General features: G+C 39.5%; 1 protein-coding gene across 3 annotated transcripts in view; it reads right to left on the minus strand.

Annotated features, from left to right (window-relative positions):
- The window catches only part of LOC124150117 (high affinity cAMP-specific and IBMX-insensitive 3',5'-cyclic phosphodiesterase 8B-like), a 263,092-nt gene that overhangs the window by 26,976 nt on the left and 219,146 nt on the right, over positions 1-16,970 (minus strand). For all 3 annotated transcript variants that reach the window (XM_048392389.1, XM_048392388.1, XM_048392393.1), the window contains one exon: positions 7,463-7,653. In XM_048392389.1, the coding sequence (XP_048248346.1) occupies positions 7,463-7,653 (191 nt within the window). The remainder of the gene's footprint in view (positions 1-7,462; positions 7,654-16,970) is intronic.

Consider the following 16,970-nt stretch of genomic DNA (forward strand, 5'->3'; position numbering starts at 1 on the left):
TCAGGTGCCATCCCAAACTCACTTTAAATATTCAGTGTTTTAGAAGTCACAGTTTTAGAATTTGTTGTTCCAATTTATTTGGATTTTCATCATGATTAAGATATGGTCATAAATACTGGCATTGATGTTCTTTATCAAAAATATTTGTTGACTTATTCAGCTGAGTAAGTGTAAAGTCTACATCCTATATGAAAGTATTCATCCCATATGTTACAAATGGATATTCTGTTAGACACAACGAGTGTTTTCGAGTGGAATCCGATTATATACCAATTAGTCCTTGACACACTCAGCATAAGATTTGTATTTGTACAAATATAAACCACAGAGTTCATTCAACTATTAATTCAATAAATACAACATATGTTGCAGGTTGCCATGACAATGGTAACAGAAGAACAGGGCTCCAGATAAAGGCTGTATCACTGTAGGTACGGATGAAAATATCCATGATATGATGTGGGATAATTTAGAAAACGTATCAGATACGCATCATAGACATTTCTAGACATATTTCTTTAAAATATTATTCTGATTTCAAGCAGTGTATTTTCTTGAATATAGTGCACACTTTTCCACAAAAAAACACAGATGAATAAAGGGGTGCGCATTATACTTGTTATAGTGAGTTTTGATGTTTTTTTCCCCAACACAAAGACATTACTGTGAGCATATAACAAACGAATATTAGAATATATTATTCCTGATAAAATAATAGTTTCAGGTACAAGTCTCAAGATCATTGCATCAAACTTCTTATATTATTGGGTAAATTTTGACTGAATCACTAGTAGATTGTGAGAAAACATGTGTACAGCTGATTGCTGTTTCTGGCTTAGTTTACGAGAAAATACACACGGTAATCTAAATATCTACATAGAAAACATTGCCTAGTAGGACTGGAATTACAATTTAAACGGTAAATCATCATGTTTAGTTGTGTTTAATCTCAACATTGAAATTTGTATAAACCAAGTTTGTTATTACCTGTTTGTTCACCGGACTTTAATGAAGGGATACATTGTAAATATTTCTGCTCATAATTCTCAACAAATTTTCCCTCAGGGGTTGCACATTATACAATAGACATACCGTATTCGACGTAATAAGCGCCCCGCTCTAATAAGCGCCCACGGCGATATTTGCTAATATATTGGCTAGTGAACAATCCCAATTAGCACCCCTACCGATTGATCAATGTACACAAGACCTATTTATTCGTGTATAATACGCACTCATGTGTAATATGCACCCTCAATTATGGGCAATTAAATTCTAGAAAAATATATCTGTCGTATATAAACATTTCAGGCTGTCAGCATAAACCACGAAATTTATCTTTCAACTCTGTTTTTTTCACCAAAATAATATTCTAATAAGAGCCCTATATTTGTAATTTTGAGAGCGCCCTGGGCGCTTAATACGTCGAATACGGTACATGTACAGCTAAAAAAAGTACAGTAAACTACGGTTATAACGAATACGCTTATAACGAACTACGGTTATAACGAACTTAAATTAGTGGTCCCTTTGAGTTCATTATAACTGTACTTTACTGTGTTTCCTTTTGTTTATTGGTTATTGACCTGTTTACACGAGAGTAGCAATGCTCTGGTGCATATCTAAAATGAAATACAAGATTAATCCATTACATTCCATTCAGTCCTTTTAGTGTACTCTTTAGTTTTGCCAGTACTCCTATATTGAAATAATGAGTACGTACTCCTGATGCTGAAACATTATATGGAGCCCTGGTGGAAAGTGTTGTCAGTACAGAGCCAAGCATCAGAGAAGATCATCAGCTACGGCCCTGTGGAGACTCTGGGAAGAAGAGGTTCCCAGTGTGTGTGGCAAAACCCAACACAGATGAGGATTGGGTGGCCACAGAATGTAACCTGACTTCATACCCCACTTCCGATCTTGTTGCCATGGTTTCCTTTGTTAAAAGTGTAAGAGTATTGACCGAAACATCTGTCAAACCCCACTTCCGATCTTGTTGCCATGGTTTCCTTTGTTAAAAGTGTAAGAGTATTGACCGATTTTCATCTGTCAGTAAAAAGTGTTGGTGTATCACAGATAAACGACAGGTGCACCAGGAGATACATTCCCTATTAAGGGAGCAATAGTTACTAAGTACAGCCCCAATCATGTATAAACAATATGCAGATTTAGCAGCAAGTGCATCACATATTACATGTGCAACACGTCCAAGATTACAAACCACATACTGGAGTATTGGAAACCAAGACGCAAAACAGCATTCACTCACACACACAATTAACTGTACATTTATTGTTATATATAAGAATCTACGCAATAAATCGCAAAGAACAATGAAGAACGAAGCGTGGTTTATTTCACGATGAAAAATTGTTCTATCAAGACGTCATTTAGGGTGACGTCATTTAGGGTGATTCGAACATGCGCTCGCAACTTGATGATGTTGTCAATTGGATGTGGTTGTTTTCGAGCGGGAAATGCCTAGTGAGTTGTTCCGCATAGATGTAACCGGACAGCGCAGATGAACGCAATGGCCGAATGGTCGCACCCAAAAGTAGGAGAGATATGACAATCAGTATTGGGAGAAAAGGTTCAGATAATTGACGTGAAGTTTGTGTGAATATAATGGGGGAAATACCAAAGTAAACCCCCCTGTTCATAAACTGGACTTGTCTGACATTGCCGCAGCTGGATCCTATTCAGAGATTCATCATTATTTAAATACGGGTAAATACTTTTAAAGCATCTACTTTTAATTACCATCCTTAAAGTGGCTGTACGTAATGTTAATGTCTCATATAAGAAATTTACGGCACGCGGGAGATGTTTATTGTACAATCAAACACTACAGGGAGAAAAAAAAAAGAGGGGCGCCAACTCCCACTTGTCGTCTATTTCTTAACTAGCATATCTAAGACGTTGTTTGGAGTTGCTTTCCTCTTTCCTTCGTTAAGCTATCATGCTGTGATATAACTAAAATACAGTGACTCTAAACCCAATTCATTCATTCTTTTACTATTTTGCAATTTTTTAGCCTTACAATCCACTTTTTTTAACATACACAGAAGAAACGCTGCTTCTATTTAATACTACACTAATGAAACAATGTCGTGGTGCTCATGGTAATGTGAGTGAACTTCAAATGAGTCAAGATCTTTGATGTTTTTGAGAAGCCTTTAAGAATTGGTATGGTGCTGACAGAACAAGGGTTAGAGCTGGGACGGGTAACTCGGGTACCGGGTTCGGGTGGGTACTGAGTAGGATCCGGGTACCCACAGGACTACCAGGACCCGTGGTTAGTTACGTGATACATTGTTTAATGACAAAAATTATCTGGAACTCTATGGTTACACTACAAGTCACTAATGTTCGCATTTCTTTCTGACTATGCACCCATTCCTTCTGATTTTTCATATGGTTGAATAAAGATATAACTTAATTCAACCTCAGTGTATGAATGACCAAATTGTTGAATACATGTATCTAAATACGTTTTGCCAGGGCTATGCTAAAAATGCTCCCAATGGACATTTTGAGACATCTGAGACCTACAGTGGGAACCCGGGTAGGCTCGGGTAATAGGGTGGTGGGTACCCGGGTAGTGAATTTGGACTCGTCCCAGCCCTACCAAGGATCATCATTGACCTGAATTTGGTCAATGGCAATAAGTATGTCTGACAGAGGTGTATATGAAGGTCGGATATGACTTACACTTGATATTAAGATGTCAACAACATCAGTGGCAACAATTGCTGTATAACCAGTGGCCTTTTTATCATTCACACATAGAAATAATAACAAAATCCTTTCTAAATTACATATCTATGAACCTGGTAGTTATCCCCCTGATATTATATGACAGACAACCTCAACACGCATACAATTTTATCAATTAATGTGAGCACTACTAGCGTATTTACGTCCAGCATTACCAGCAGTTTCATTACATGTGTGTACCCCCCATAGAGATGACATACAGGTAGCCTCTTTAACACTCCCTAGCTTCACTGAACATATAAGGTCTTAACAATCTAACCACGGCTGTGATTGAATCTACCCTTTTATAAAAGTAATAACACAAATGTTAACATTTTCCTTATAGAAATATGTCGTGTGAAGAAGCACTTCTGCCTGTGATGGCCTCCTTACAGGATCAAACAAAGATGGCGGATTACCCGGACACAGAACTGCTACTTGAAGAATAGATTAATATGTCTCATAACACCTGTTCCAATAATGAAAGTTTCTCTGTTCAAGCCTGGAATAGCACATAATCGACATTCTTAAGGATAGATATTTTACACTATTTCCTGAGAACTATCCATAATGATATTGCTTCTCATTTCAATCAATGACATCCAGCAATGTAAGTTCTGTTACTGTCTCTCTCTCAGCGTCTACTTTAGGGAGGTTTACCTTATGGCTGATTACTCTCTATATAGAAATTCATTTATTCAACGGTAACATCAGCGTTAGAGACTGCCCCTATCATTTGTCAGGGGTTAATCAATCAGGTGTAGAATCATCTGGTTGTATTAACATTTAATACTAGAACTGCTGTTTCGGCAAAGATGTTGAGGATCAGATGGTCAGAAACGTACTGGGCAAATGTGAAGATGTATCTCTCTATGACACCGATACTGATGTTGCATGTTACATAGTGCCAAGCAGTGCAGCTAAACTGCTTCTATTAACCTTGGACATACTTTAGGGGTGACTATATTTGTGTCTTTTGTCACAAAACAAGGGAAGATATTCCAACTTACATGTGAACAGCAAATTTTAGAAACCACTAAAGACACAGGTGTACAATATCAATTGTAAAGCGACCTTCACATGTGTTCAGCATTAACGGTAAAGTTACAGTGACACCAGGACCCACTTGCACAAAGCGATCTTAGCACTACAACTATTGTAAGCCTATGTTAAAGTATGGGAGTTACCATCATCTTAGCGCTAAGATTGCTTTATGCAAGTGGGCCCAGGTATTCAGCATTAACGGTAAAGTAACAGTGACATCAGTTGTTCAGCATTAACAGTAAAGTAACAGTGACACCAGGTGTTCAGCATTAACAGTAAAGTAACAGTGACACCAGGTGTTCAGCATTAACGGTAAAGTAACAGTGACACCAGGTGTTCAGCATTAACGGTAAAGTAACAGTGACACCAGGTGTTCAGCATTAACAGTAAAGTAACAGTGACATCAGGTGTTCAACATTAACAGTAAAGTAACAGTGACACCAGGTGTTCAGCATTAACGGTAAAGTAACAGTGACACCAGGTGTTCAGCATTAACGGTAAAGTAACAGTGACACCAGGTGTTCAGCATTAACGGTAAAGTAACAGTGACACCAGGTGTTCAGCATTAACAGTAAAGTAACAGTGACATCAGGTGTTCAGCATTAACAGTAAAGTAACAGTGAAACCAGGTGTTCAGCATTAACAGTAAAGTTACAGTGACATCAGTTGTTCAGCATTAACAGTAAAGTAACAGTGACACCAGGTGTTCAGCATACCCAAAGACGTTAAAAGATGTTGTTACCCTGTCTGGCGCTCGGCATAAAGGGGCTAAAACAAGGGTCAGAGTCAGTATACTGTGTTTGAGTGGGGTATTCATGTTAAACTGCAGCATGGTATCTCAGTGAGCTAGCACTAAAAATCGGCATCAGTCCGGACTAGTACAAGCAGCCACGCAAACACGTGCATGCACGTCGTTATATAAGTGCAATAATCTTGGACGCGACGTTAAACCCAATTTCACCTCACCTACAGTGACGACACAGCTGTACAACATCACCTGGCAAGTGACAGTGTTGACACCAGATGAGTCTCCTTGATATTACTGAATTAATTAAGTGTTTTTAATTGATCACTGTTGGATTCAAAAGAAGATAAAAATTTAAAATCCATATTCAGGTTAAAATGACTGTTCATAAAAGACGAGATATGATAGTTTTATTGTGAGGCTAACTTAGATTCAAACTCATTTAGAATAATACTCTATTGTTAATTGATGAATTTATGCAAAAACTGACTATAGTCTAATTATTGTTTAGGATCAGAAGCATACCAATATATGTTACAGTTATCAAATCAATTGCCATTAAATCTTCCCACATAGTAGCACTATAAATAGCCTCAATATTATTGTCGACATTATGTGTATTCAAAACCTGCATGATTATCCCAGTTTGGGAGAGGAATCCTGAAGATCGGTCAGCCAGCAGATCGGAATACCAATCAGGAGAGTATTGATTCCTGCGATACGATTGCTATCACGAAGTAGCAGAAAACTTTATATCATATCGATTTATTGCCATTCCTTCACAAAAACGATTGATTCTATAATATTCCCTGCTTGTCACAAACATGAAATCTTTTCTAATATATTGGGAAGAGCATCTCCATATAGAGAGCGAGCTAATTGTGTCACAGCGTTGGTTCAAGCGACATGTGGCTTACCAGTGCACTCATTGGTCAATACAAAGGGCTCACAGATCATTAGTGTATGGTAATAGTGAGATCCAGCATATCCGTGCATGTCTACAGAAAGTTCAGGGGTCAACCAGACAGAGAATATATTTTTCCTGTTCTTGAACATAAAATAACTAACATGTATCTTTCATAATTACAGACATATATTTTCCTTTACCACACAGATAACTTTATTTAATCATGTAGCGAAGTTTGGAACATTTTTTCCCCTTATCTCATAAGTACCATTATTTTTCTAATATCAGATAGCCTGGTACATAACATGTATTTTCCAATATCACATAGCCCGATAAGTAACATGGATTTCTAATATCATATAGCCCATTAAGTAACGTACATGTATTTTCCAATATCGCATAGCCCAGTAAGTAACATGTATTTCCAATATCACATAACCTGGTAAGTAACATGTATTTTCCAATAACACACAGCCTGGTATGTAACATGTATTTTCCAACATAGCCTGGTAAGTAACATGTATTTTCCAACATAGCCTGGTAAGTAACATGTATTTTTCAATATCACTTAGCCAGGTAAGTAACATGTATTTTCCAACATAGCCTGGTAAGTAACATGTATTTTCCAATATCACTTAGCCAGGTAAGTAACATGTATTTTCCAATATCACATAGCCAGGTAGGTAACATGTATTTTCCAATATCACATAGCCAGGTAAGTAACATGTATTTTCCAATATCACATAGCCTAGTATGTAACATAAAAACATCAAATATCAGTTTGCATAAAAATCAATGTACATCAAAAGACATGTTTTATTTTTCTTAAATAGATCTTAGTTGATATATTTTAACAATGTTATTACATAGCAGGCTCCAAGTGAAACCAACACAAAGTTATTTATCATTTCCATGGGGTCAATAGTCTTAATTACATGGATGGTGTTATCCATATCATTGTTGCCTTGCAAGGGCCCAGGATGGTAATGAGAATATAGTAGACAGCTTACCGGCAGAGCGCCTCCGCATCAAAGTGTTTAGTAGATCTGTGATCAATGACAACAAGGTCGTGGTGCTTATCAAGGAAACATTCCAGTGCTCCTTCTGGATTCCGAGAAATGTTACACTTATATCCAATCCTGTCAGCGGCACACCAGAAACCATCACTTTGTGCGTCTTCTTTCGCAAATACTAGTAATATCTGAAACAACAAAATCACATTCATAACAAATAACCTAAATAACACATTACTAGATTTTTTTATTTTACTTTATTTTACAGCATATGAAAATGATAAGCATATGAATGAATACACAAAGCCATTTAAAAATTGGTCAAATGCAACAAATGTTATATTTAACATATATATATAAGACGATCTGATTGGAATCATTCATATTTAACTAATCATATAAAATTTAGGATAACACTTTCTTAGTGAAGTACAGATTCCAGTACTCTTTTGGGTTGAATCCCATTTGTTGTCTCACTCTGGCAGTGTGGCCGGGTTCAAATCCCAGATGGCACCCAACCCCAAAAAGTACAAGAATCTGTACTTTACTAAGAAAGTGTTATCCTAAATTTTATAAGATTTGTTAAATACACGTATGAATGATTCTAATCAGATCGTCTTTGTTTATTCCACCCAGAAAATAATTAATGTGGATTGAAATGTTCTTATGTGAATTATGATTGAAGTTCGAGAAATATTCTGTGACTCATGAGGCACTGTCTTGTTTTGGGGCACTGGGGTAGCTGATTGGTTAACATATTTATTGGCTTATCATGCCAAAACCTGGGGTTCCATTCCCTAAATGGTGACAATATGTGGAACCCATTTCTGGTGCCCCCAGCCTATGTCCGGTATAATGCTAATATTGATGAAACTAATATTAATAATACTAATAATGGGCTATTTATGTTGTGCATATTTCCACACCACACAGGGGCATGCTCAAAGCACTATTATTACCCCGGTCACGGGATCATTCTGCACTCATGAATCATTCTCATCTCCCTGGGGAGTATACAACCCAAGCTGCCTGTTAGGTGCTAGAAGGCTAACAACCACATTGCCATCTCATCCTACCGGGTACCCATTCACTGCTGGGTGAACAGAGGCACATTTTGAACAAAGTCACTTGCCCAAAGAGATGCCACACGTGTTACATGTGCTTCAGTGTGGGGCAGGGCCGAAGCCCTAGAAACTCTCAGGAGCCAAGCTGACAAAAACGTGACACGGACACCCATCCAAGGACTCTCCACCTGACCACTTGACTTCACCTGTTTTGGGACATGTGACCTGTGACCTGTGCACAGAACCATGTGCCACCAGTTGCCTGATAATGTGAACTGACACAGGAGTAGCCATATATACACGACAACCCACCATAAACACACTTGACAGGTTCCATTGACATTCACACCAAAATAATACCTTTGTATCATTAAGAAATGAATAAAGTAAGAGCTCAAAGCAAAACGTGACACTAGGTGTTCACAAAACAGATGAGCATGTCTTGACCTAAACTGATCCTTAGTCTCTGAAATATATATAATTTTGATAGAAACAAGCAGCTACATTTAAAATGAAAAGGGGCCTCTGAGATGGGAGATGGGAGATGGGAGATGGGAGATTCAAAGACCAATAACATCTGCCGTGGGGCCACACATGCTGGTGTCAACAAGACATCCCATTCTACCACCATCAGATATAGGTTTAAGTAACAGGCATATTTGTTGGCCCTTGTGCTGCTGTCGTCACCACAAAAGTAACCACCACATTAGCACACACAAAGCAGTTACAAGGCTAAGACTCAGTGCTCACGACCTTCAAATTGAGAGAGGAAGATACTTTAACACTCCAACAGAAAAAAGACTATGTGCCTTCTGTGATTTCGATGAAACAGAAGATGAGGAACACTTCCTGTTGCGATGCCCTCTCTACAAAGATCTGAGAGGGGAACTAAATTCATCACCCGGCTTGCTATGAACCTACTATTCCTAAAAATACTATTAAATCCACCAGAGCCCTTCGCAAAAATTATATCTAATTTCATTCACAATATGTTCAGGCAAAGAAAATCTGCATCTCCTCCCTAACAATATAATCATAGCAATATTTGTATTCTGTTTTGTATGTCAATGTTTTAATTAGTCATGTTCATGTTTTGTACCCTGCCCCCTGTGGGTGGTTTGTACAATAAATATTCTTTTTCTTCTTCTTTTCTTCTTCTTCTTCTTCAAGAGTCCTTCTCCAGACCTCTCTTACCCTAATAGTATTTCCTTAACATGTGGATAATCTAGACTTGCTTCATTTAAGGCTACAGCATTACAATAAAAGCTGGGCGAAAAGGAACATAATGTTGTTCAGGGACTGTGAGACAGACTACTCGTGACCTACCAGTACCCTTTGAATGTCAAGGTCAAGGTTATAGTACAGTTGGCAATTTCGAATCCCCAACTTAAGCCCAAGAACTAATTCTCTCTCAAGTAATTAAAGGATGTTGCCACTTTCAAAGTGTAAGGTCACACTTTGATGTGGTAACGTCCTTTAATTGCTAGAGTTTAATTGGCAGGTGTATCCTGTTGGAGACAGAATGTAGTCAGAGAAAGTCTGTTATGCCCAATGTGTCTCTGCATGATAAAAAGCCAGCCTACCACTAGCCCACACTGTCTTTTATACTTAATACAAAACAGCTACCAGTATTTATTTTTTGGACTAACCCTATCCAAAATGTCGATATGACACCAAAGTTTAATCACACTTCTCCGAGTTGCAATCCCTTACAGTGCTTGAAGAAAAATATACAGTCACAACTTCAATACCAGAATCACAGACTTGATGTCTGTATCCATTAAAATCCATCTTCCCGAGGCAAGGGAGTTAACTGACTATAAAAGTCCAGTTTCCACACTTGCCGAACTAGGCTGGTATTATGGAGTTACAGTTTGGCTGGACACACAAATCCAATCAGAATCACATAACGAAATCGACATCTGGTTCAGAAACAACATGGATTTCAACGTGCAGATTTCAGTCGACTGCAGGATGTGTACTGTCAACTGGGCAGCGACAAACCAAGGTTCTCATATGATTTGATGCACTTCAGAAAGTAAGACCCATTCTGTTATAATATAGATCTTGATCATCGATCATATCGTCTTGATTGGGCACCGCCATTTTTTTAGAAGCAAATGCAAGTAATATCAGAGGTGGAATCGGATTGGACAATAGGAGGAACATAGAAGGGACATAACTCATAATGGCCAGTGGTGGCGCTACGATTGAGCATGGGAATTCCAGCTTAGTTCGGCAAGGGTGGAAACTGGACTTTTATTGTCAGTTAACTCTCTTGCCTCGGGAAAATGTTAAAATCCTCATAGATATAAAATGTATTTCAAGTAAGTTATCCATCAAGGAAGGCAATATGTCTCTCACAGGATAAACTTAAGGAGAAATCACACGTTCATATTTTCAAGTCATACTAATCAATAATAGCTACAGTTTAGTCTTAATTGTTTACTATGCAGGAACACTATTGTCAGTGCATACCAAGTGCTAACAATAGAATGCCTATGCTAGAAAGTGTCAGATCGTGTCAGAATGGCAGGGCTGTCATAATCAATACAAACTACATTATATTTCTTATTGATGCTAGGCAGAAAATGTTACGCATCAGCTGGTTTATTTGTTCAATGTAATGAATGTCACTTTAAACTCTGATTTTGACCAAACTGCTAATGGTTGAATGGGCTTATTTCTGGATTAAATCATCCGGGGAGAAACAGTTAAATCAGAGATCAAAATGGAGTCAAGGATTATTTTCAGATTAACCTGTCAAGCTAGCATTTGATGTCAAATATTGCAGAAGGGAACTAAACGGTTCTAAACTGCATGGCTTTTTCTGAAATATTATGTGACACGGAAAATTATATTTGCTCCTATAGTTTCATCAGCAACACTAGAACAGGAAGGCCCCTGAAATTTGTCCTTCAGTTTTGGGATGAGGCTTAGAAACGGACCATCATTCCAAAGCTAATACTTCTGTTCTGTGATAAACAAAAAGTCAGTATGAAAGCTGTGAGACAGTATGAAAACCAGACATGATTTTCGAGAGGGTCACTCCAAGAAACAACATACGTTTGGGAAGGCAGTCTTGCTACTATATTTGTACTAGAATACTCTAATTAAAACAAAAGTTCACTTTGATTTTACAAATCATTATTTTTAGGTATGCTTCTCTAGATCATCATTAGACCTTACAACTGTCTAACCCATGGTTACACTGCAAGGGAACATTGTGTTTTGTGGTTGTTATGCTGAACCTCCAAAACCTGGTAGCTCAGTACAGTAATCTGTTAAAACAGTTAAAACCCCCATCCAATTATAAAAGAGAAAAAAAAGTCATTTCTAATAAACAAGTCAACATTATGTTGTCGCCAATCGTATTCACTAACACCATCCAGATCATACAACATACATTTAGACTTACGTACAAGAGCATCACACTTGCCACAGGGGACATAATACAGACACTATTGTTGACATGATACAGACACTATTGTTGACATAATACAGGCACTATTGTTGACATAATACAGACACTATTGTTGACATAATACAGACACTATTGTTGACATGATACAGGCACTATTGTTGACATAATACAGACACTATTGTTGACATGATACAGGCACTGTTGTTGACATAATACAGACACTATTGTTGACATAATACAGACACTATTGTTGACATAATACAGACACTATTGCTGACATGATACAGGCACTATTGTTGACATAATACAGACACTATTGTTGACATAATACAGACACTATTGTTGACATGATACAGGCACTATTGTTGACATAATACAGACACTATTGTTGACATAATACAGACACTATTGTTGACATGATACAGGCACTATTGCTCAATGAACACAAACACCATCCTGTTTGTGTTAGTAGTGAGTGAGTGAGTGAGTGAGTGAGTAAGGTTTAACACCGCTTGTAGCAATATTCCAGCAATATCTCGACAGGGGACACCAGAAATGTTGAGTTAGTAAGAGGCAATGACCGTGACTTAGTTGAATGCATCTATATCAAAATGTTTAATGGTGGACATGAAGAGATTTCCTAATGTGATGCATCAATGACTAAAACTAGGCATATCCCAACTTTGATTTGTACTGTATGTTTCCATGATTTTTTAGGTGAACATTTGACTTGCCTTTGCATGTGTTTGTGACAGGTGCCACCAGTGGGGCAAGATACACTCACATTTTCACAACCACCTGGTATCTTCACAATTTGATTAACACTATTGTATTATGTCAACAATAGTGTCCCCTGAAAACCAAACTACATGAGATAGTCGGAATTGTACAACAGAACTGGTTTCTGCATAGATTTATGATAATGGAAATGGTTTTGTCGCTTTTATTGACCGCCTCCGTGGTCTAGTGGTAGAGCGTCCGCCCAGAGAGCGGAAGGTCTGGGGTTCGATCCCTGGCCGCATCATACCAAAAGACGTTAAAAGATGGTACTTGATGTTACCCTGTCTGGCGCTCAGTATTAAGGGGTTAAAGCAAGGACTGGTCGGCTCGGCGTCAGTATACTGTGTCTGAGTGGGGTATTCATGTTAAACTGCGGCATGGTATCTCAGTGGGCTAGCACAATAAATCGGCATCAGTCCGGTCTAGTACAAGCAGCCACACACACACACACACGTGCATGCATGTCGCTATATAAGTGCAATAATCTTGGACGCGACGTTAAACCCAGTTTAACCTAACCTAAGCTGCTTTTATTGTCCCCAGCTGGTAGAGTGCTCATTATATCAACCACTTCCTTCTGCTCACCATTTCCCTGTCGCTGTTATCGCTGAAATATTGCTGACTGTAGCAAAAGAAAAAAACTAACAAAATATACACTTTTGTTTAAGAGAAACCGTCCTGACCTTACACATGGAACCAATCTCCATCAGTACCTGGGATATTAACTCATTCTCACTACCTGTCTACAGAGGTTCTCTTCATGGGTGGTATTTGCAGGTGTATTGGAGCATTGCTCATGTTCAAATATTTCTCTGAAGGACATCCTTTGTCCCCTGGAATACTGTGTTTACCTGTGGGGAATAAACAAATTCGGATCCAAACTTGATTTTGAGTGCTGACTTTCTTTCCAGGGTTAATAGGTGCATTTCTAACACAGTTAGCATCTAATGACAGCTCATCTGATTTAGGTTTCCAGACAAGTTAAAAATGGTGCTCCAAAATAGTGATAAACCTCAGTGTAATTGCCACGATCTTGCTTAAAATAGACCCTCTATGAGAAAATTTAAGAAAATTAATGAAACGACACACCTGTTTCACAAGATAATTGGAAGGTGTCTGTGGATTTATTCCTTTAGAATGTATACTCAGATGCTGGAGTGTGGCAAGCCTATGAAAAATAGGGATGGATGCTGCCATGTTGAAACATGAGTTGGGATTTATCAGATGTTTGTTAATGGAGAGGACACATGGGAATGCCATTGTGGACAGACAGATGACCTTGACCTTGACCTTGTCTTTCATGGACCTGGAATCAAGCCAGATTTGCTCCTCTTCATTCATGGGCACTGCAGAAGACTGTAACTCCCATATGTAGGTCCAAACTACGTTATTTTTGTTGCTCAAGTCTAGATCCTGGGCTGTGATTATGGACAGAGCTTGGATTGGAGGCAAACCTCCAAATGTGTGCTGTCAGATGCAGTATTTGTTGTTTGTTTGTTGTTTAACGTCCCACTCAGCAATACTCCAGTTATATGATGGCAGTCTGTAAATAATCGAGTCTGGACCAGACAGTCCCGTGATTGACCCCATGGGCATTAATCTACGCATTTGGGATACGATGACATGTGTAGCAGGGCGTGGAGTCATTCCACAGATGACATCCTTACCTTGTCAGCTTGCTGACAGGGTTAACAACTTTGGTCATGTGGACAAGGCGTCCGACCTCTGATCAGAAGGTCCGTGGTTCTAATCCCATCACAGGACTCGGAAATTTTATGGCCGCTACATTGGCGCCCAACGTTGGGCTGAGTACGTTCATATTAAATTTGAGCAAAATAAGCCTCGGTACCCTACTATGCGGCCCGGGACGTGCCTTCTGTTGACAGGGGAGTATGTAGCAGGGCTTGGAGTCGTCCCACAGATGACATCCTTACCTTGTCAGCTTGCTGACGGGGTTAACCTCTTTGGTCATGTGGACAAGGCGTCCGATCTCGGATCAGAAGGTCTGTGGTTCGAATCTCATCACAGGACTCGGAAATTTTATGGCCACTACATATGCATCAACCAAGTCAGCGAGGCTGACCACCCAATCCCGTTAGTCGCCTCTTGCAATAAACATCGGTTGCGGAAGACCACAGATACAGTTTGTCCTCATACCCCAACGGATATTGATGTTACACATTGACCTACTCATCATAAAATACACTATGACATATGTCTGGTGAAAAGCCCAGTCACTTGCTCAGTTGGTGAATGTGTAAGCAAGGATTATATCCTACCTAAATATTATCCTGGGGGAAGTTTTACTCAAGAGTATAGTATCCTACCTTAGTGTGGGAAATCTGGGATAGGTTATGTCCAAAAATTGCAGGTACGGTACTGCCCAGTCACTTGCTCAGTTGGTGAATGTGTAAGCAAGGATTATTTCCTACCTAAATATTATCCTGGGGGAAGTTTTACTCAAGAGTATAGTATCCTACCTTAGTGTGGGAAATCTGGGATAGATTATGTCCAAAAATTGAGGGTACGGTACTGCCCAGTCACTTGCTCAGTTGGTGAATGTGTAAGCAAGGATTATTTCCTACCTAAATATTATCCTGGGGGAAGTTTTACTCAAGAGTATAGTATGCTACCTTAGTGTGGGAAATCTGGGATAGGTTATGTCCAAAAATTGCAGGTACGGTACTGCCCAGTCACTTGCTCAGTTGGTGAATGTGTAAGCAAGGATTATTTCCTACCTAAATATTATCCTGGGGGAAGTTTTACTCAAGAGTATAGTATGCTACCTTAGTGTGGGAAATCTGGGATAGGTTATGTCCAAAAATTGCAGGTACGGTACTGCCCAGTCACTTGCTCAGTTGGTGAATGTGTAAGCAAGGATTATTTCCTACCTAAATATTATCCTGGGGGAAGTTTTACTCAAGAGTATAGTATCCTACCTTAGTGTGGGAAATCTGGGATAGATTATGTCCAAAAATTGAGGGTACCGGTACTTCATCCCAGTGAAACATACCTAAGTGGAAATAGGAAAACATATCCTGGGATAATTTACACTAACTTGAACCAGTGTATATTATCCCATGACAGACTTCATTTGCACATGCATTGCATGCTGTCATGACATTCATGCTGTCAGCTGATCACATGACTTCAGGCGGTTTGACATTGACATTGTCAGTTGATTAGATCAACCATGGATGGAACAGAGTAAATATATGTTGAGAGGATTAAACACACTGGTATGGGTTCAAATTCACTAGGGAGAATCATCATGACACTAGAGAATTTCATCTCCGGGATAAAAAATAGGGTGGAATAATATTCACTCGTACATATGCTGGGTCAAGGCATATAGGTCAAGGCATATAGGTCAAAACCTTTTGTGTAACTGATGAGGGCACTGATTGAGATCCCTGGATGGCCACCAAAGGCTTGGAGATGAGTTTGATAGAGAGGGATCACTTTCTTCCCCTTCAGTTTCCTCCATTACTGTCCATGTATGTGTTTGGCTGCAACTGAATCTGTAGTGGCTTGTCCGCGATGTCTGTGCATCCGTCCTCATGTCACCCAGGTCAGCTTTGATAAATGGATGTCCAGTAAATGTTATCTGGTTTCTTCAATTACTTCATCTGAGGTAACCAAAAAGTACGCCTATTTTGCCACATGTGACAACATAATAGATCTGTTGGTCTATCAGGTGCTGTCACAGCAGCTTCTTAATAACAAATTATCTATCTGTTTTAGCATTTTAAGTTGAAAGTTTCTTCCAATTACAGCATAGTGGATATCACTGCCTGCCCCCTTGTCACATGCTTGGCCCTTCTTGACCAATGCCTGTCCCCCTTGGCCCCCTTGCCATATGTCCCCCCTTACAACATACCTTACCTCCCCTGCCCCATACCTGCCCACCTATCTGCCCCCTTGCCACATGCCCCCCCCCCCCCCCCCCCGGCCACAAACTCCTGCTCTCTCCCTCCATGCCACATGCCCGCCCTCCCCCTCCTTCCTCTTTGCCACATGCCACCCCCCCCTTTGCCACATGTCTACCTTCCCTGCCCATACCTGCCCCCCTTGCCACAAACCCCTGCTCTCTCCCTCCATGCCACATGCCTTGCCCCCTTGCCACATGCCCACCCTCCTCCTCCTTCCTTCTTGCCCCCCCTCCCCTCTTGCCATATGCCCGCCCTCCCCTTCCTTCCTCCTTGCCACATGCCACCCCCCCCCCCCCCCTTTGCAA

This window comes from Haliotis rufescens, unplaced genomic scaffold (assembly GCF_023055435.1).
Source record: "Haliotis rufescens isolate VD_foot unplaced genomic scaffold, xgHalRufe1.0.p SCAF_1, whole genome shotgun sequence".
NCBI classification, from domain to species: domain Eukaryota; kingdom Metazoa; phylum Mollusca; class Gastropoda; order Lepetellida; family Haliotidae; genus Haliotis; species Haliotis rufescens.